Raw genomic sequence first — 22,035 nt, forward strand, 5'->3', positions numbered from 1 at the left:
CCTCCAGGGCCACCTGAAGAGCTGCCACTGCCGTCAGTATGAGGACTTCAAGAGGAGGCAGGCATTGCAAGCAGGGGGTGCTGAGAGCACAAGGCCCACCACTGCAGCAGCATCATCCCTCCCTCAGGGTCGTGAATCCCTCGCCGCAGCAGCAGTAGTAGCACACAAGCGCTATTCCACCTCGGCTACTCAGGATACAGACATTGAGACTGGCAGCCAGTCGTCTCTCTCCTCTGTCTCCCCTGCATCACATCATCGTCAGACCCTGCTGAGCAACACCTTTCAGGGTCTGACCAAGCCTCTGCCTCAAAGCCACAGGTGCATCTGCAAACTAAATGGCTTGCTGACCCGGGCCATGGCATCACAGCTCCTTCCCTACTCCCTGGTGCTGGAGGGGAGCGATATGAGGACACTGCTCCAATTTGGCATCCCCGAGTGGCAAATCCCCAGTCACCACTATTTTCCAGGAACTCCATCCCAGCACTCCACAAGTTTGTGGTGGAAAACATGGCCCGTTCGCTTGACTACTCTGTGGGCCAGCGGGTCCACGTCACCATGGACTCGTGGAGTAGCCATTTGGGACAGGTCACTACCTGTCCTTTACGGCCCACTGGGTGACACTGGGTGAAAGGGAGGGAGGACAACAGCACAGCAGCCCAGTTAGTGGTGCCACCACGTGGGATCAGGGGGGATGCAGCAGGCTCCTCTCATCCCACTCCCTCCATACCCGCGAAGCAAGCCCACCTCGGCAGCAGCAGCGCCAAGCCTCGGCACTGCCAAGCGCTGCTAAAATTGGTGACCCTGGGGAAGGAAAAGCTCATGGCCACCAATGTCCTCAGGAAGCAGGAGTGGAGGTGGTTGACCCACAGAGGCCTGGAAGTGGGGTATGTGGCAGCCGATAACGGGGCCAACCTGGTGGCCGCAGTGCAACAGGGAAACCTTCAGCACATCCCCTGCTTCACCCACATGATGAATCTTGTGGTGCAGCGCTTCCTGCTCACCCACCAGGGGATGAACGACCTGCTGCAAGATGCCCGGGAGATGGTACGATTTTTCCGCCACTCAGACACTGCCTCTACACTCCTGTCCACCTTACGGCAGCAATATGGAAAGCCACACCACCTGATAACAGATATGCCAACTCACTGGAATTCAACTCTGGCCATGTTGGAGCGGCTGTGTCAGCACAGGCTGGCTGTTAGGGCCTACATGTTAGACCAAACTGGCCTCAGCAACCAGCAAATCCCCATCATCAGTGCAAGTCAGTGGACACAGATGCGGCAAGTATGCCTGGTGCTGAGTCCCTTCCTAGAGGCAACGAAGATGGTCAGCGAGGAGCGGGCCTCTGTGTGACATTGGGTGCCCATGGTTTGCCTGCTGGACCGGGCAATGCGCAATTTAATTGAGCATGGTGATGAAGCCCTGAGGCAGCTAGAAAAGGAGCAGATGGCAGCACAAGAGGGCTCACAGGTAGTGAAGGAGGTGAACGAGTTGGAGGTCCCTAGCCTGAATGCTGAGGAGGAGGAGCAGAGCGCCGCTGGCGTTGTACGGGGATGGTGGCTTGGGGAGGATGACACGGCACAGGAAGAGGACAGGCATGTGATATGGGACTGCGAGGATTATAAAGATCTTGTTGCCAATGCCCACTTGTTGCCCATGGGTGTGCACATGTTGCGCTGCCTTCGCAGGGACCCCTGGGTGATCCAGATGCGTTCAAGGGAGGACATCTGGATCACCTTGATGCTGGACAAATGTCTGAAGGGGAAGCTGGGAGAGTTCATGACGCCATCCACCACCGAGCAACGCACAAGGGAGTTGCAGGGGGCCCTTGTGCGCAGACTACTGGAAGCATTTCCCCAGCCTTCCACCCCCACTGTAACTGCTCTGCCAACCCAGCAACAGGTGCCTGACATTGCCACCAGCAACTGGCGCCCCAGAGATCTGAAGAGCCTAAGCAAGAGCCTGTATGCAGTGCAGCAGCCCACAGCAGAGGTGCCAGCCACAGCATCCACCTCCACCCAGCACCAGCAGTGACTAACCAGCATGGTGGCTGATTACATGTGGTCTTTCAGCGGGCTCAATGACACCGACAGCCCCGTGGCCCCAGGCCCGGCCCTAGACTTCTTGCCGCCTGAGGCAATTTTTAAAGAAATCGCCGCCGCCCCCCCCCCCAAGCCGTTGTTGTGGGGGGCCGCCCGAGCTGGAGGGGATAACGGGCAGGAAGGGGGTATTGGGCCTAGCGGCGGGGAGGGGGGTCAGACCCCCCCCTCCCTCGCCTGGGTCCCCTGTCCTCCGCTCTCCTCCAGCTTTAAAAAGGTCCGTGCTGTGGCTGCAGCTATTCGTAAGAGGCAACGGGCGGGGATTACTCACCTCTTCCTCGTTCCAGGCCAGCGCGCGCTCCAATGACGTCATTTCCTGCGGCGTAGCAGGAAGTGACGTCAGTGGAGCGCACGCTGGCCTGGAACGAGGAAGAGGTGAGTAATCCCCGCCCGTTGCCTCTTACGAATAGCTGCAGCCACAGCACGGACCTTTTTAAAGCTGGAGGGGAGCGGAGGACAGGGGACCCAGGCGAGGGAGGGGGGGGTCCGACCCCCCTCCCCGCCGCTAGGCCCAATACCCCCCTCCTGCCTGCTATCCCCTCCAGCTCGGGCGGCCCCCCACACACATGGACGGGCGGGTGCCGCCTGAGGCAAAAGTTTCACCCCGCCTCATGGGCGGGCCGGCCCTGCATGGCCCCCTTGGAGTACTGGGTCAAGAGACTGGACATCTGGAGGGAGATTGCCCAGTACGCCCTGAAACTCCTGTCCTGCCCCCCTTCCAGTGTCCTCTCCAAGAGATGCTTCAGTGCGGCCGGTGGCGTGGTCACCGAGAAGCGCTCTTGGCTCTCCCACGCCTCTTTGGACAAACTCACCTTCCTGAAAATCAACCAGGCTTGGGTGGAAGGTGAGTTTCTGGACGCTATTGTTGGACAAAGGGGGACATGAAGTGGCTGCTGCAATGTGTTAACCATGCCTGCCTTTGCAAAGAAAGTTACAACCTGCCTACCTTGGTTCATTTTTTGCCTGTGGTACTACCAGTGAGTTGCCATGGTCCTTCTGTTGCTACTACACTCTGCGTTCACACTGCCCGGGTCCACTGACAACTCTGCTGTCATGTCATTGCTAATCGCTGCAAACCCCTCCCCCCAAAAAAAATTACAAAAACCTCTCTGGGTATTTTTGGCGTCAGACACTCCTCCTCCTCCTCCAGTGGTACCATCACCGCCAAGTGCCATTGGAACTCACCTTCACCTCTGTAATTGTTTAACATGTATTTCCCTGTTTAAAACCACTTATTACCAATTAATAGCCCCATTTAAAGTGTTGATTTCACTTTAAAATCCATTTTCTCAAAAACAAAAAATTATTTTTGGATTTTTTTTTGTTTAAGTTGTACCCTCTTATCACTTTGATAATCCATGCAATTTGGGGGATTGTAGCATGTATGGGGGCTTTGCTATTAACGCTAAAAGAAGATCCGGATCCGACCGTGATTGCCTCGTTCACGACCAAAAATCGGCGTCGTGGCGTGGATGCATATCACAATACAGAACCAATCACGTCGGCAACGGCCGTGGTTGCCGAATCCGTGGATCGGGACATCCGAGCATCAATAGACACACAAAAAAATTTTATACAATCCTGGGGCTTTCTCCATCCCCCTCCAGCCCGATCACTCCCTCGGCGCCATCCTCCTCCTCCTGGATCTTCCATAAATGGTCCTTCGGCAGTCGGGGCTTACTGCGCATGCGCCGTCACTAGGAGCTCTCTGCACATGCGCAGTACTACAGAACTCTCCAGGTTGTGGTAGGGATACGGGGAGAGCACGCAGCTGCACTGCGCATGCGCTGTCACTAGGAGCTCTCTGCACATGTGCAGTACTACAGAACTCTCCAGGTTGTGGTAGGGATACGGGGAGAGCACGCAGCTGCACTGCGCATGCGCTGTCACTAGGAGCTCTCTGCACATGTGCAGTACTACAGAACTCTCCAGGTTGTGGTAGGGATACGGGGGAGAGCGCGCAGCTGCACTGCGCATGCGCTGTCACTAGGAGCTCTCTGCACATGTGCAGTACTACAGAACTCTCCAGGTTGTGGTAGGGATACGGGGGAGAGCACGCAGCTGCACTGCGCATGCGCTGTCACTAGGAGCTCTCTGCACATGCGCAGTACTACAGAACTCTCCAGGTTGTGGTAGGGATACGGGGGAGAGCGTGCAGCTGCACTGCGCATGCGCCATCACTAGGAGCTCTCTGCACATGCGCAGTACTACAGAACTCTCCAGGTTGTGGTAGGGATATGGGGGAGAGCGTGCAGCTGCACTGCACACGCGCCGTCACTAGGAGCTCTCTGCACGTGCGCAGTACTACAGAACTCTCCAGGTTGTGGTAGGGATACGGGGGAGAGCGCGCAGCTGCACTGCCCACGCGTCGACTGGCCCTGAATGACTAAGCAAAAAAAGCATCCATGGTTTATAAACCAAGCAACCACAACGGCAGATAGCAAAAATGTATACATTTATTTAAGGACGTATCCCAAAGATATAAAACCAAAACAATTCACCAGCGTTACTGGAAGGGAAGATATCAAGTATAATAATAATATAAATAAATACATCTTCACACAGTGCCAGTGGGGGTGGATGTAAATGTCAAAGCAAATCACATACAAATGACATGAAGCTAGCTACGGACAGCACAAACTCCTGAGTACAGCTGTCATAATGCAAATAAATAATGAGGCTGTCAGTAGTAAAATAAGAAATGAAATAACACCCTCACCGTTCTAATGCACTGCCCCTCTCATCATCCGCCGGCTAGCTTCATGTCATTTGTATGTGATTTGCTTTGACATTTACATCCACCCCCACTGGCACTGTGTGAAGATTTATTTATTATTTATTTATATTATTATTATACTTGATATCTTCCCTTCCAGTAACGCTGGTGAATTGTTTTGGTTTTATATCTTTGGGATACGTCCTTAACCCCCTTGGCGGTATGAAAAATACCGCCAGGGGGCAGCGCAGCAGTTTTTTTTAATTAATTTTTTTTAATAGCCGGCGATAGGCGATCAGGAAATCCCGTTCAAAGAACGGGATTTCCTGGAGGGCTTCCCCCGTCACCATGGCGACGGGGCGGAATGACGTCACCGACGTCAGCGACATCACCGACGTCAGCGACGTCGGGACGTCATTGGGAGACCCGATCCACCCCTTGGCGCTGCCTGGCACTGATTGGCCAGGCAGCGCAGGGGTCTAGGGGGGGGGCCACGCGCCGCACCGGATAGCGGCGATCGGGCGCGCGGCGGCGGCGATCGGGGTGCTGGCGCAGCTAGCAAAGTGCTAGCTGCGTCCAGCAAAAAAAAAATTATGTAAATCGGCCCAGCAGGGCCTGAGCGGCACCCTCCGGCGGCTTACCCCGTGTCACACACGGGGCTACCGCTAAGGAGGTTAAATAAATGTATACATTTTTGCTATATGCAGTTGTGGTTGCTTGGTTTATAAACCATGGAAGCTTTTTTTGCTTAGTTGTGTCATTTTTGTCCATGGATATGGATATGTTAGGATTGCTCTGTTTTTTGATTGTATGACTGGCCCTGAATGGCCGAAGATACCGAAAGCCCTTACAGAAGATACAGGAAGTGGGGGACAGCGCAGAGGGAGTGATCAGGCTGGAGGAAACCGGAGGAAGCCCTGGGTATGTACGAATTAGTGGTGCTCGGATACCCCAGTCATGGATTCGACTGAATTTGGCAGTGGCTGAATCGATATCTGGATAAGTTGTGATTTTGATACAGATTTGAAACGGACTTCCGAATTCAACTCAGATTTTAGTCGTGATTGCCTCTAAAATCCGGAATCACGGGCCGTGATCCGGATTTTCCTTTAATCTTAATAGCAAAGCCCCCATACAGGCTACAATCCACAAATTTGCATGGATTATAAAGGTGAACAAAAAAATTCAAAACTGACTTTTAGTTTTTGGGAAAATCGATTTTAAAGTTAAATTAACACTTTGAAGGGGGCTATTAATTGGTAATAATTGGTTTTAAACAGGGAAATACACTTTAAGCAATCACAGAGTCCCTAGCAAACTACAACCATGCAGACAGGTGATGATGAGTCCCAACGCCACCTGGCGGTGGTGGTACCACTGGAGGAGGATAAGTGGCCGACGCCACAAAAACACCCAGAGTGGTTTTTGTAAAAAAAAATTCCACTTGCAGCGATAGCAATGACATGGCAGCAGAATCCGTGGGCCCTGGCGGTGGGAACGCAGACTTTAGTAGTGAAATAGAACATCTGCGGAAGCAGGAGGAGGACGACTAAGCAGTCAGTGCAGCAGCCCAAAAATCTATGGCACCTCAATGGCAGTACCACAGCATGATAATGCTGCCCAAAATTTATATGCATCCATGGACCCTGGCAGTGGGAACACAGACTTTTGTAGGGATTTAGGGAAATGCCGCAGCAGGAGGAGCAGCGTGTACCCACAGTTGCCCGAATGCACACACTCCTCCGCCGAATGCAGAATGCTCCTGGCTGTTGGAGCAGCACGTGGCCGGACTGTGCTGACTGGCTGAATTACCGGGACTCATAGCAGAAGATCCAGGTGGTGGAGAAGGACAGCGAGGGACTAGAGATGGTTGGTCGTCCAAGAACGGTTCCAGGCGAACTTTGGGTGGTTCACGTTCATCGGCGAAGGTGAACTTTTGTGGAAGTTCGGTTCTCCCCCATAATGCTCCATTAGGGTCAACTTTGACCCTCTACATCACAGTCAGCAGGCACATTGTCGCCTATCAGACTACACTCACTCCAGGAGCCCCACCACCCCACCCAAGGTTCTCCGGCTGTTTTACTTACTCGTCTGCCTACAGTAATTAGTGAAGGGACAGCTGCTGACAGACTCTGCTAGGGGAAGCTTAGTTAGGACTCCTGTAGGCATGTTAGCTTGCTCCTGGCTGATTGTTATTCCTTATATAGCACCCCACAACAGCTCCTCTCCCTCCTCTCCTCCTCCTCTGGATGATCTTGTCTTCCAGGGATTTGTAGGATGTCAAAAGCACGCTCACATACATTGGCCAGGAATCAAACCCAGGTCAATTGCTTGGAGGGCAGCTATGCTCACCACTATACCACCAACACTACAGGCTGAAGCCAGCCTAGCGGGCCTGGGAAGGATGAAAAGCTAGGTGGCCATGCAACCATTCCTGCTAACCTAAAGCTTACTTGTGTCTTACAACACATTGGCTTAAGACTTTACCATAGCCACTTAAGGAAAGTGTCATTAGGGCCTTGCTGTAACATAGATTGTAGTGTAACTATTTCAACTAATGTACCCTTCTTAAACTTGAAGATTGTATACAACTGTAAGCAGACTGCAGAGTGGCGCAGCAGAAGTGTGCTGGGCCCATAACCCAAAGATGGATGGATCAAAACCAACCTCTGCTAGGCATGATTTCATTTTTGCACCTCGCTTTATTGCATGGGCAAAACGGTTTCCATAGCCCTGTAAGAGAAAGTGTAAAAAGGGCCCTGCCGTAACATAGATATTACGGTAGCTAAGACTACTCCTGGGCCTTTCTTGTAGTTAAAGAGATGAGTGAACTGTGACACCACACTTAAAGGGATACTGTAGGGGGGTTGAGAGAAAATGAGCTGAACTTACCCGGGGCTTCTAATGGTCCCCCGCAGACATCCTGTGTTGGCGCAGCCACTCACCGATGCTCTGGCCCCGGCTCCGGTTCACTTCTGGAATTTCAGACTTTAAAGTCTGAAAACCACTGCGCCTGCGTTGCCGTGTCCTCGATCCCGCTGATGTCATCAAGAGCGCACAGCGCAGGCCCAGTATGGTCTGTGTCTGCGCAGTACACTCCTGGTGACATCAGCAGGAGCGAGGACACGGGCATGCAGGCGCAGTGGTTTTCTGACTTTAAAGTCAGAAATTCCAGAAGTGAACTGGAGGCGGGGCCAGAGCATCGGTGAGTGGCTGCGCCAACACAGGATGTCTGCGGGGGACCATCTGAAGCCCCGGGTAAGTTCAGCTCATTTCCCCCCGACCCCTACAGTATCCCTTTAAAAAAGAAAAAAAAAAACAGCAAACAGAGAAGCTTCCCCATATTGGAGCATTGGATTAGTCTTAAGCCAATGTGTTGTAAGACACAAGTAAGCTTTAGGTTAGCAGGAATGGTTGCATGGCCACCTAGCTTTTCATCCTTCCCTGGCCAGCTAGGCGGGCTTCAGCCTGTAGTGTTGATGGTATAGTGGTGAGCATAACTGCCCTCCAAGCAGTTGACCTGGGTTCAATTCCTGGCCAATGAATGTGTGAGCGTGCTTTTGACATCCTTCAAATCCCTAGAAGACAAGATCCTCCGGATGAGGAGGAGGAGGGAGGAAGAGAGAAGATTATACTTCCTGATAGATTTATACACATGCAAGATGTGGTAAAGCAGTTTAGGCCTGCAATTCAACATTCAATTTGATTTCTGACCTTAAAACAGTGGTTTGCGTCATATCTAGTTTTTTTTATTGACTTTTGAGATGTATCCCACTCAACCATGTCTCCGTCCAGGTATTAGACCGCTTGAAACATCTTTTCCATCATTTTTCTAGAAAGCATAATTTTTTCTAATTTTTCAAGTTCGTCTCTCCATTGAAGTCTATTGCGGTTTACGAAAGTTTGCACGAACCGAACTTTCGCTGTAGGTTCGCGAACCCGGTTTGCGAACCTAAAATCGGAGGTTTGGCCCATCTCTACGAGGGACTGATTAGCCTGAAGGGGGCTGGAGGAAGCCCCAGGTATGTATAAAACTCTTCTTTTAATCCGTCTCAGGTACCCTTTAATTCGTAGTCACCAAACTAAATTTTAGCAACATATCAAATTATTTAATTTCATGAGCAAAGAGAGTGCATACATTTGCATAAACATCAGCATCAACGCAGAATTATTTCCATCTCATTGACCATCTCTGTTAGTGACACGGCTACACATCATGTAGTAGTAAGAGAAACAGAGGCGCCAGCAGGATAAAAATCAGATAAAATGTTTAAAAATTGCTTGGAGGAAGTGGTGGGCTTACTTCCCGAAAGCAGACAGGAAGGACTGTCTGAATAGTAATAAACACATTTATTATACGGTTCCCCAAAGTTGCAATGTGTTTCGCAGGCCAAGCCCGCTTCATCAGGCAATAAAAGTGGGTACAACTGTAAATAAGAAACAATAAACAAAGCTATAACATCACTGCTAGGAATGGCATTTAAATATGCAGTATGATAAATGATGCAGATCATCATATGTGATGGTGTGGTAGTGGAGATATTTACGCCCAGAGTGGGTAGTAGATAAAGTGAAGGGAGGCTATGGAAAATGAACAGGTATTGTAAAGGGGAATAGAACCTAAGGTGTAGTAGATCTAGGTGAAATGCAGGGTAATAAGGAGTTTGGAGGAAGAAGTGGACTAGTAGAAAGTGTGTAGTAGCATCTAGGGGAAATAAAGTCCAAAAAATATAATAATATACAGGAAAAACTGACCAGAATTCCGGCAGTGATAAGTATAGCGCCTCAGTAATATAATGAGGACGCTCACTTCTTCATATGCATGAGAGGAGGCTGAATAACCAATGGGGAACCAGGGAGGGCTTTGGTGGGCGGGGCTGGTAACTATAGTGATAGAGCAGGCAGCCAATAGGCTGATGCCATGTAGAGAGGCAGGGGCTGTGTGTAAATACCTCACAGCAGGGGCGTAGCAATAGGGGGTGCAGAGGTAGCGACCGCATCGGGGCCCTTGGGCCATAGGGGCCCCGAGGGGCCCTCCCACAACTACAGTATTAGCTCCCTATTGGTACTGTGCTCATAATAATCACTTCTATAGATACTTTTAATATTGGTAATCATTAACAAACTGTTCCCCATCCCCTTCTTGCACCTCTGACACTGTAGTTGCCATTGGCAGGTTTTGGTGCGCCGTATCAATTGTTATGTATAGAGTGCTTGGGGGGCCCCATGTAAAACTTGCATTGGGGCCCACAGCTCCTTAGCTACGCCACTGCCTCACAGTGTGCACAGCCAATGGGCTGTTGCCACCTGTATAAATGTGAGCGGAGCGCCGAGTGGAAAGAACAGGGTGCATGCGGCCAGTGAGCAAGACTGCAGCGGATTGGTATCCAATCCGCTGCGAGTGGGTGTGTTGGACCACGTGGTGTGACGATAACGTCGCACCAAGCGTATATGGTAAGAACATATGCGTCAACAATGACGCATCACACAAGGTGTCTGGTCACATGGTGCGGTGATGGCGTCGCACCCTGCGTGCATCTAAAGTGTGCATGCTCCAAAAATGGCGCCGCCCATGGGATTACATGTCTGCGTGCGTCTATGTTGATATGCACTGCGCAGGCGCAGTTTATGTAGCACCGGGATAAGTGTCCATGACGAATGAGGGCAAGAGGGCCTTGTGTTCATAGCTAAAAATATATAAATTGATATACATATATACAAAAATTACAACATTATACATAACCTATATAAATATATATATAAAAAGAAATGTATAAATCCTATGGGAGAAAAGCGCTTTACAAATGTTATTGTTTTGTATTATTGTATTGTATATGTGCATTCTGCAAGGCGTTGGGTTAGTTAGTGTAAAGCAGGGGTCTCAAACTTGCGGCCCGCGGGCCATTTGCGGCCCTCGATACAATATTTTGTGGCCCTCGCCGGCAAAAGCTTCCTTATAGTTCACTTCAGTGCTCCCAAGTAATCCGCCGCATCCCTGCCGCTAAACGAGGGCTGCAGAGCCCCCAAATCGCCCGGGGGGCAATCTGCCTGCATTTGCTGGAAGGGGCAGAGCTTTCAGCTTCAGCTCTGCCCCTCCTGACCTGCTGATCGCCGCCTCTCCCCGCCTCTCTGTGAAGGAAGAGTGAGAGGGGCGGGCAGAGGCGGTGATGCACCGCGATTGTGAATTTCCTTATGCGGCCCAGCCTCATCCTGACTTTGCCTCCTGCGGCCCCCGAGTAAATTGAGTTTGAGAACCCTGGTGTAAAGTGTATTTTGCTGCCATCATGTGGCTACTAACTGTATACCATATTCAAAGTGCAATTTAAGGGAAAGATTGTGTTTTACATAGTATTCATTTTAAAAGTAGTAAGTTAAAAATAAAATGATGGGATAATATGATAATATAAATATTAACATTAACCCCCTTGGCGGTATGAAAAATACCGCCAGGGGGCAGCGCAGCAGTTTTTTTAAAATTTTTTAAAAGAACGGGATTTCCTGGAGGGCTTCCCCCGTCGCCATGGCGACGGGGCGGAATGACGTCACCGACGTCAGCGACGTCGGGATGTCATTGGGAGACCCGATCCACCCCTTGGCGCTGCCTGGCACTGATTGGCCAGGCAGCGCAGGGGTCTGGGGGGGGGGGGGGGGCGCGCCGCACCGGATAGCGGCGATCGGGCGCGCGGCGGCGGCGATCGGGGTGCTGGCGCAGCTGGCAAAGTGCTAGCTGCGTCCAGCAAAAAAAAAAAAATTATGTAAATCGGCCCAGCAGGGCCTGAGCGGCACCCTCCGGCGGCTTACCCCGTGTCACACACGGGGTTACCGCCAAGGAGGTTAAGGATAAGGTACAAGATAAGGAATAAATACGAATACCATACATGATATAGTACAAACAGCACATTGTATAAGAAGGACCATAAACAACAAGAACTGTCTAGAACAATATAGAGGTTGGTATGTTACAAAGTATACAATAATCAAGATTTAACCCAACTTGGTGAGCCAGTCTGATGTAGTACGCATGCACACACTCTGCCGCCGAATGCACACACTCCTCCGCCGAATGCAGAATGTTCCTGGCTGTTGGAGCCGCACGTGGCCGGACTGCGCTGACTGGCTGAATTACCTGGACTCATAGCAGAAGATCCAGGTGGCGGAGGAGGACAGCGAGGGACTGATTAGCCTGAAGGGGGCTGGAGGAAGCCCCAGGTATGTATAACACTTTTCTTTTCATCCATCTCAGGTACCCTTTAACCCTCCTGGTGGTCTATTAAAATCCGCCAGGGGGCAGCGCAGCAGTCTTTTTTTTTTTTTTAAATCATGCAGCGAGCCCAGGGCTCGCTACATGATAGCCGCTATGCAGCGACATCCCCCCGCCCGCTTCGATCGCCTCCGGCGATCTCCGATCAGGAAATCCCGTTTAAAGAGCGGGATTTCCTGGAGGGCTTCTCCCGTCGCTATGACGTCATTGGGAGTCCCGATCCACCCCTCAGCGCTGCCTGGCACTAATTGGCCAGGCAGCGCACGGGGTCTGGGGGGGGCGCGGCGGATAGCGGTGATTGCGAGTGGGGCGGCGGCGATCGTTGTGCTCACGCAGCTAGCAAAGTGCTAGCTACGTGCAGCAAAAAAAAAAATTGCAAATCGGCCCATCAGGGCCTGAGAAAACCTCCTGTGCGGCTTACCCCGAACGCCAGGAAGGTTAATTCGTAGTCACCAAACTAAATTTTAGCAACATATCAAAATATTTGATTTCCTGAGCAAAGAGAGTGCATACATTTGCATAAATCAGCATCAATGCAGAATTATTTCCATCTCAGTGACCATCTCTATTTGTGACACAGCTACACATCAGGCTTTATTCTTACAGCATAGATGTTATTTAGTATATATAAGAGATTCCTGTGTACACATCATATATACTGAACAGCCACAATCAGATATGTATATCTAACTTTAAAAATACAGGGACTGCTTTATTGAAGCAGCACAAGTAACTAATTTTGATCGGTTTATTTCATTTTTGTGGACTAAGCAGAGCTATTACTGTATATATAAATTATTTATGATGACTATTATCTGAGAAATAGAACATTGTAGCATATTTTCTATTTTAATTACAGTTTAAATTCATTAGGAGTCTGAGTCGGTGCATTTTTTCCTGACCCTGGCTCCGACTCCAGGCACTCAAAATTGCTCCGACTCCACAGCCCTGGAGGGACCACAGCCGCTCCAACATCGCTAGAATTGAGTTCCAAAGAGTTGGGAGTTGGGACATCATATTATCAGGCGATGTGATGGCAAGTCCTTGCTCTACTGCAGGTGGGCAAGGCTTGCAGAGGCAGTGGCAGAGCGGCGGGAATGGCGCACCACGTTCCGGGTATCTTCCAGCAGGTTGTTCATCCCCAGGTAGGTGCGCAGGAAGCGCTGCACCACCAAATTAAGAATGTGGGCCAAGCAGGAGATGTGCTGGAGGTGTCCCTGCTGCAGTGCGGCCACCAGGTTGGCCCCGTTATCGGATGCCACATAACCCACTTTCAGGCCTCTAGGGGTCAGTCACCTCTGCTCCTGTACTCTGAAGGCGGCCGGGATGTGGGCAGCTGTAAGGTTATCCTTCCCCAGGCTGACCAATTTCAGCAGCGCTTGGCAGTGGCGCTGCTGCTGCTGCTGACTGTGGCGGGCTTGTTTGCGGGTTGTGGAGGGAATGGGATCAGAGGAGCCTGCTGCATCCCCCCCATATCCCACATGGTGGCACCACCAACTGGGCTGCTGTGCTCTTGTCACCCAGGTCTTGTTCCACCAATGTCACCCAGTACGCCGTAAAGGACAGGTAGTGGCCTGTCCCAAATCGGCTGCTCTACGAGTCCATGGTGATATGGACCCACTCGCCCATGACGTAGTCGAGCGAACAGGCCACGTTTGCCACCACAAACTCGTGCAGTGCTGGGATGGCGGATCTTGAAAAGAAGTGGCAGCTGGGAATTTACCACTCTGAGACCCCAAACTGGAGCAGCGTGCGCATATCGCTCCCCTCCTTCACCAGGGAGTACGGAAGCAGCTGGGAACACATGGCTCGGGCCAGCAAGCCGTTGAGCTTATGGACGTACCTGTGATCAGGAGACAGAGGCTTGGTCAAACCCTGAAAGCTGTCGCTCAGCAGGGTCTGCCGCCGATGTCCTGCAGGGGAAGCAGAGGAGGCCAATGAGGACTAGCTGGCCTCATCAGCCTCAATGTCTGCCGAGGGCGCATTGGATGGAGAAGTGCATCTGCATGCTGATGCAGTGGCTACACCACTCTGAGGGAGGGATGATGCTGCTGTGGTGGTCTCCTGCTCTGACCACTCCCTTCCTGGTCCTTCAGCCTATTGAACTCTGCATAAGCATGACACTGATGGATCTTCAGGTGGGCCTGGAGGGATGAGGTACCCATCTTCGACATGTTGCGCCCACGGCTCAAGTTTTTTTTGCAGGAGTTACACACTGCATACCTTTCATCCTGGGTGGACACATGAAAAACATTCCTTACTGGGGACGTAAACACCCCCCTACGTCCCACAGAGGGTGCAGTGGCTCTCCTTCTGGTTGGGGGTTGCGTGGTGGTGCTGGGGCTGATAGCGGTGCTGGCTGAAGCAGCGGCCTGTGTTCCACGCCCACTGCTGGACCTGCCCCTGCCTGACATGTGGCGATACAATGGCCTAAGCTTCGAGGTGAATAATCCTCTTTCGAGCTGTCTCCTGGGACCTCAGGCACATAAGGACGGTCCTGATAATCATCATCCTCTTCGTCAGAAAACATCTCTTCTCCTGACCCCCACCACCTCTTCCACTTCAACATCCCCAGACACAGACCCCTCCTCATCCTCAAAATATGCTTCTGCTGCTGTCTTGAGCACAACCTCCTCCACATCAGGCCTCATCATCTCCTCAACAGCAGCCATCAAGACTCTCCCAGATGCCGGACTAAGGGACAGAATGCTCTCGTCCGGGGAAAGCTGCTAACCACTGGCTGCTGGAGTGGATGTCACAGCAAGGATGGGGCATTGGCTGCTGCTGCTGGGAGTGCTGCTTACAGCCAAGGTCTGGGAACAAGTAATAATGGGCTGCTCCTCCGTCATCATGATTCATGTCCACCACTGCATGTGAGTGACTCTCCTGAATGACCACATGGCGAATCAAGGTGCTGAAAATGGGTGCCACCGGTGTCGGCTGACTCGGCTGTGCTGCTGATGGACGGCTCTTTGCTGCATCCCCTACAGCTGACCACCCTCTCCCTGGCTGTGGACCAGTCCCAGAAGTGGCAGAGGCGATGGCTCTCCCTTTCATAGCATGACCCTGACCCCTGCCAGACATGTTGTATGCACAATATTTCAAAGTGGAGAAAGTGTGATGCTTTTTACTGTCAATATGTGTGTCGGCCTTGGGACAGACGGAATATAACAGAGGGCTTTCTTTATTGATTTTTCAGAAAAAAAACACAAAAAAACAAAAATGCGCAGACGGCGCAAATACTGAATACAGTAATAGAGCATGAAAATCAGTGGACAGCGGTCTGCCTACACTACGCACAGCAAAGTACCTGGCTGCACTCTAGCACAGAACAATTTCACTGACACTGACTACACTGAGTGACTGACAAACTGAAGTTGATCACTGGATGGCTGGCTTAAGCTAAATACAAGTATCAAATACAGTAATAGAGCCAACACGAGAGACAGAGCGGCCATGCACATCCACTTAAAACATCACTTTTATTCCAAGAGTTTAAAAGGCATACAATGGAGAGAGGTACAGGCAGTTAAGGGGGGTCTACAGCCGTTTTGCGCCGTTATTCCTTGTGGCGCATCATCAGGACGATAGATAGAGCCAGGGCCGGACCTACCATAGGAAAAAATAGACAATTGCCCCAGGGCCCCAGAGCCTGTAGGGGCCCCCAAGTTGTCCCTCCTCCATCTTAACTGTTGCTCCCCAGGGACTTTGCAGAGTCTGTAAAGTTGGGAGGTGATTGGGGGAGGGTCAGCAGCCAGCTCAGGGGCCCAGGAGGGAAATTTGGCTGCAACAAATGGCCTCTAATGATGCTTTTTGGTCGGGGGTGTCTGTTGGGGGGCCTCCGAGGCTAATTTTGCCCTAGGGCCCGATTTGTTACTTGAAACGGCCCTGGATAGAGCAGCAGAATCAATGAACCTGCCTGCCTGCACTAAGCACAGCAATCATTACACTCTCACTGACAAGTACACGGACTACAACTAGCTTAAGTTAATCACTCACTGGCTACCTAGCTGAATACAAGTATCAAATACAGTATTAGAGCAATGTAATAAGTGAAAACGCTGGGTTTTGACACAAAAAAACGCTCTTGCTTTATGCAATATGGCCTGGAGATACTCTCTCAGTGCCACAGAGTCTAGCAAGGACGGAGCTCTGTAATGGGCGCTGCTTTATATGCAGGAGGGGAGGGCAGAGCCTCCTATGATTTGTTGCTAGGGTCTCGCTGGGGGCCTCTGATTGGCCCAGGGATGTCATTTCCGCCCATTTCTGCCAATCACGACTCAATCACGGCTTTCCGCACCGTCCAAATAATATTAACCACGGCTGACTAGTGATTGAATTCTGTGATCCAGAATCAATCACGAAATCAGATCACGGCGGCGGATAGTGAACAAATGCTCGTGAATCATGGCTATTCCGTGATCATGAGGTCATGATGAGCACCACTGGTAAGAATTTTTTTTGTGTCATCTCTGGTACACTTTAAAACTCAACTTTTAATATATTCGCTTAAAAAATGATCTAGCCTGCACTGCCTATCGACTCCTCTAAATAGAAGGATGGGGAGTCCTTCTATTTACACACAAACACCCTCCACCTATCACCTGGGATAGATAGAGGGTGTATGTGTGTAAATATTATGCATTCTGATTAGTAAGGCTAAGGAGGGGGAAACACCCCAACAACACTGCAAGTCTACCAACCCATTAAAGGGTGTTAGCACTGTTGTCCCCCTTTGATTTTTAGATCTGTGGATTCTGGTAGTAAAGAGAGCGATCTGCGGGTCCCCTTGTATCACAGGTGCTGCTACCTGTATAGAACAGTGCTGGATGTGGAGACATTAAGGAGAAAAAGGGCACACTGTGATACTAGTAGGGGAGGGCTCTAGGCCCTATAGGAAAGGTCTCACCTGGTTATCGAGGCTGGAGAAACCTATATAGTTTTGCCAGCTGTCACGCTTGTGTCCCTCTTATGCTGGGGACCTGGCTTGCATGGATATCCTCACGGTCCTGGATGGTGATCCGGTCGGGATTCCACTGTGGTTATTTGGAACACGCTGCGGTGGGCAGGTAAACGTTTTTTACGCTTGGCCGGTATGAGCCGGATTCCACAGCTATGAGTGTAGTAGAAAATAAAAACAGCTAAAAAAAGCAAGGCGGTGTTAGCCGCAATGATATGCAAAGGCTGTGTTTTAAAAAACTTTAATGCAACGCGTTTCACCCCTGTGAAATGCGTCACATTAAAGTTTTTTTAACACAGCCTTTGCACCCCTTTCATCCTATGTAGATGATTTGATAGGCAGTACAGGCTATATCTTTTTTTTTTTTTTTTTTTTTTTTATTAGCAAACATGTTAAAGGACAACTGTAGTAAGAGGCATATGGAGGCTGCCATACTGATTTCCTTTTAAGCAATACCAGTTGCCTGACAGCCCGGCTGCTCTATTTTGCTGCAGACGTGTCTCTGAATCATACCATAAACAAGCATGCAGCTAATTTTTGTCAGATCTGACAAAAATGTCAGAAACAACTGATCTGCTGCCTGCTTGTTCAGGGTCTATGGCTAAAAGTATTAGAGGCAGAGGACCAGCAAGGCTGCCAGGTAACTGGTATTGCCTAAAAGAAAAAAAATATGGCAGCCTCCATATCTCTCTCACTACAGTTGTCCTTTAAGTTTTAACAGATTAATTTCTCTCAAAGCCATGGGCGTAGCAATAAGGGGTGCAGAGGTTGCGACGGCACTGGGCCCTTGGGCCAGAGGGGCCCTCCCTCAACCACAGTAGTAGGTCTTTATTGGTCCTGTGCTGGTAATAATCACTTCTATAGATACTTTGAATAGTACTAGGATGGTCCCTATCCTCTTCTTGCACCTCTGACACTGTGGTTGTCCTTGGCAGGTTTTGGTGCGCCGTCTCAATTCTTATGTATAGACTGCTTGAGGAGGCCCAATGTAAAACTTGCAATGAGGCCCAGAGCTCCTTAGCTATGCCACTATTCAAAGCATAGATTCTGTTTAAGTTTACAGAGATTTCTTTTAAATACAATGCTTGGAAAACCCACATGTGAAAAGTGCATCATACAAAAAAACCAAAAAAAAAAAAAAAAAAAAAACACGTCTTGCTTGTCACGGAAGAGCTGTGAAAAACACAATCGCAGTCGGTTTTCTGCACGAATTGTCATTAACGGGACAATTGTATGTGTAGGTCCTAGCAGGCTGTAGCCTTGGGAATCTGGCATCTCCACTGAGAAGCAGAGGTTCTCTTTTCATGAAATACAGTGGGATGCGAAAGTTTGGGCAACCTTGTTACTCGTCATGATTTTCCTGTATAAATCATTGGTTGTTACGATAAAAAATGTGAGTTAAAGTAAACCAGAGAGAAAGAACCCTCATGTATTTTACCATATATATCAGTGGGAACATTAGAGAAAACACCTACCCTGCTCTCTGCTTCATCCTTCTCTGCTCAGTCTGCTTGTTATCAGCCCTGATAGAATCCCGACTGAGCATTCAGTCTGGTTTTGCTCAGGAATCATAGCTGAGTCATTATAGAGGAGGCAGAAGGGGACAGGCGGGGGCTTGAAAATGCATCAGAGAGGACAGACTCAGCTATGATGACTCCTGAGCAAAGCCAGACTTAATGCTAAGTCAGGGATTTTTTCAGGGCTGATAACAGGCAGATTGAGCAGAGAAGGATGAAGCAGAGAGCAGGGTAGGTGTTTTCTCTAATGTTCCCACTGATATATATGGTAAAATACATGAGGGTGCTTTGTCTCTGGTTCACTTTAAATATATCATGTAGGAGACACACAGTGATATTTGAGAAGTGAAATGAAGTTTATTAGATTAATTTCAGCCTCTAAATGCTTCCTGTATGTTCCAATGAGAGTCTGTATTCTGGTTGAGGGTATTTTGGACCATTCCTCTTTACAAAACATCTATAGTTCATTCAGGTGTGATGGCTTCCGAGCATGGACAGCTCTCTTGTTGTACTTGTTCCTCTGCATGAATGCCTTAGTGGATTTTGAGCAGTGTTTAGGGTCTTGTTGAAAGATCCATCCCTGAGGCAGCTTCAGCTTTGTCACAGATTCCTGGACATTGGTCTCCAGAATCTGCTGATACCGAGTAGGATCCATGCGTCCCTCAACTTTGGCAAGATTCCCAGTCCTTGCACTGGCCACACAGCCCCACAGCATGATGGAACCACCACCATAATTTACTGTAGGGAGAAGGTGTTTTTCTTGCAATGCTGTGTTTTTACTTCATGCATAATGCCCCTTGTTATGCCCAAACAGGGCCGTTTCTACTGCCGTGCGGCCCGTGCCCCCGCACTGAGCGCTGCTGGGAGGGGGGCGCTGTGATGCAGGGGGGAGCCGCAGCCGTGGGGAGGGCAGCCCGACCTCTCCCTCTCCCCGGGCCGCCCTCCATGCAGAGGCGTAGCTAGGGCTTTCAGCGCCCGGGGACAAAGACTATCAATGCGCCCCCTAAGGTGAAGGCTGCGCCACATAATAAACGTGGGCGTGGTTATGGGTGGAGCCAAATGTACATGGAGGTTAGCAGGCTCACGCTCACCCACCCTCCCTCAGTATGCACCTTCCAGCATGTTCCAAGACGAATTCAGCAATCATGAGCCCCCCCATCAAGACAAATTCAGCAATCATGAGCAAATATGAGGCCCCCAACATGACCAACTCAGCAATCAATCATGAGGCCCCCAACAAGACAAATTCAGCAATCATGAGGCCCCTAACAAAACAAATTCAGCGATCTTGAGGCCCCCAACAAATCATGAGGCCCCCAACAAGACAAATTCAGTAACCATGAGGCCCCCAACAAGACAAATTCAGCAGTCATGAGGCACATAAATAGACAGCATTTCACATAAATAGGCAGAATGCCCCCTTAATATGGTAGACACATCTCACCTGGCAGCAGTTCCCCAAAATACACTCAATCTGACAGCAGTGGTTCCCCAAAAATAGGTAGACCCAGGTCTATAGGTGTCCCCAGAATAGGTAGCCAGCAGTGTAGATGTCCCCAGAATAGGTGGCCAGCGGTATAGATGTCCCCAGAACAGGTAGCCAGTGGTAGAGATGTCCACAGAACAGGTAGCCAGGGGTATATGTGCCCAGTATATGTAGCCAGGGGTATCCCCAGTATATGTAGCCAGAGGCAGGGCCGGGCCGAGGCATAGGCTGGAGAGGCTCCAGCCTCAGGGCGCAGTTTAGGAGGGGGCGCACAATTCATTCAGTTGTCATTCCTAATTGTGTATGAAGCAGAAATAAGAAAAAGGGGATACATAGCAGTGACTGCAAGCCAGATAACTAGATATTAAGGTGTTTGGGAGGTTGTGGGCCCTGTGGCCCGCTTAGTCTAATAGCAATCAGTGTGTGACGGCTGGGGTGGGAGGGATGGAGGTGCGCACTTTGCTGTCTCAGCCTTGGGTGCTGGAGGACCTTGTCCCTGCTCTGGCCAGAGTTATATGTGCCCAGTATATGTAGCCAGGGGTATATGTGCCCAGTATATGTAGTCAGGGGTATATGTGCCCAGTATATGTAGGCAGGGGTATATATACCCAGTATATGTAGGCAGGGGTATATGTTCTCTCAGTATATGTAGTCAGGGGTATATGTCCCCAGTATATGTAGTCAGGGGTATATGTCCCCAGTATATGTAGTCAGGGGTATATGTCCCCAGTATATGTAGTCAGGGGTATATGTCCCCAGTATATGTAGTCAGGGGTATATGTCCCCAGTATATATAGTCCGGGGTATATGTCCCCAGTATATATAGTCCGGGGTATATGAGCTCAGTATATGTAGTGGGGAGTATATGTCCCCAGTATGTGTAGTCAGGGGTATATGTGCCCAGTATATGTAACCAGGGGTATATGTGCCCAGTATATGTAGCCGGGGGTATAATATGTGCCCAGTATATATAGTCAGGGGTATATGTGCCCAGTATATGTAGCCAGGGGTATATGTAGCCAGGGGTATATATGCCCAGTATATGTAGCCAGGGGTATAATATGCGCCCAGTATATGTAGCCAGGGGTATAATATGCGTCCAGTATATGTAGCCAGGGGTATATGTGCCCAGTATATGTAGCCAGGGGTATAATATGTGCCCAGTATATATAGCCAGGGGTATAATATGTGCCCAGTATATATAGTCAGGGGTATATGTGCCCAGTATATGTAGCCAGGTGTATATGTGCCCAGTATATGTAGCCAGGGGTATATGTGCCCAGTATATGTAGTCAGGGTTATATGTCCCCAGAGTAGGTAGCCAGGTCCCCCCCCCCCCAGCAGGAGGGGAGCAGCGCAGAGAAGAGAGAGCTGTGCGGACGGTGGAGAAGGGGGCCATCTCCCCCCCTTCCCTCACCTTAGGGTGCTCTCCCTCCCTCGCTGTCCCCTCCATTAATGTCCGGGTGGCTGGCAGCGGCGGGCGGAACTTACCTCCGTCTCGTCACAGCGCCGGATGGATTTGCCGCTACTCGGTCTGGTCCAGTCCAGAACAGCGGCTGCGACACCCGAACTTCCGGCGCGAGACGGAGGTGAGTACCGCCCGCCGCTATCAGCCACCCGGACAATAATGGAGGGGACAGCGAGGGAGAGAGAGCACCCTAAGATGAGGGAAGGGGGGGAGATGGCCCCCTTCTCCACCGTCCGCACAGCTCTCCCTCTTCTCTGCGCTGCTCCACTCCCCAAAAGAAACAAAAAAAAAAAAAAAAACGCAGCTCAGCTGGGCGCCCTTGGGGACCCGGCGCCCGGGGGCACTTGTCCTACCCCGACCCCCCCTAGCTACGCCCCTGCCTCCATGCGATCCCCCTCTCGCCGCCAGTCTCCTCTCTCTCCATACACGCTGATACATACACACGCTGCTTCCAGTTAAACAGGAAGCAGCGTGTGTATGTATCAGCGTGTATGGAGAGAGAGGAGACTGGCGGCGAGAGAGCAGCGA

At 50.4% G+C, this 22,035-nt stretch overlaps 1 protein-coding gene across 1 annotated transcript in view; it reads left to right on the top strand.

The window, feature by feature from the left end:
- Positions 1 to 1,365: 1,365 nt before the first annotated feature.
- Positions 1,366 to 22,035, top strand: part of LOC137543593 (NXPE family member 2-like) — a 72,024-nt gene continuing 51,354 nt past the window's right edge. Inside the window, exon 1 of the mRNA XM_068264693.1 lies at positions 1,366 to 1,660. Within this exon, the coding sequence (XP_068120794.1) occupies positions 1,366 to 1,660 (295 nt within the window). The remainder of the gene's footprint in view (positions 1,661 to 22,035) is intronic.

This window comes from Hyperolius riggenbachi, unplaced genomic scaffold (assembly GCF_040937935.1).
Source record: "Hyperolius riggenbachi isolate aHypRig1 unplaced genomic scaffold, aHypRig1.pri scaffold_109, whole genome shotgun sequence".
NCBI lineage: Eukaryota > Metazoa > Chordata > Amphibia > Anura > Hyperoliidae > Hyperolius > Hyperolius riggenbachi.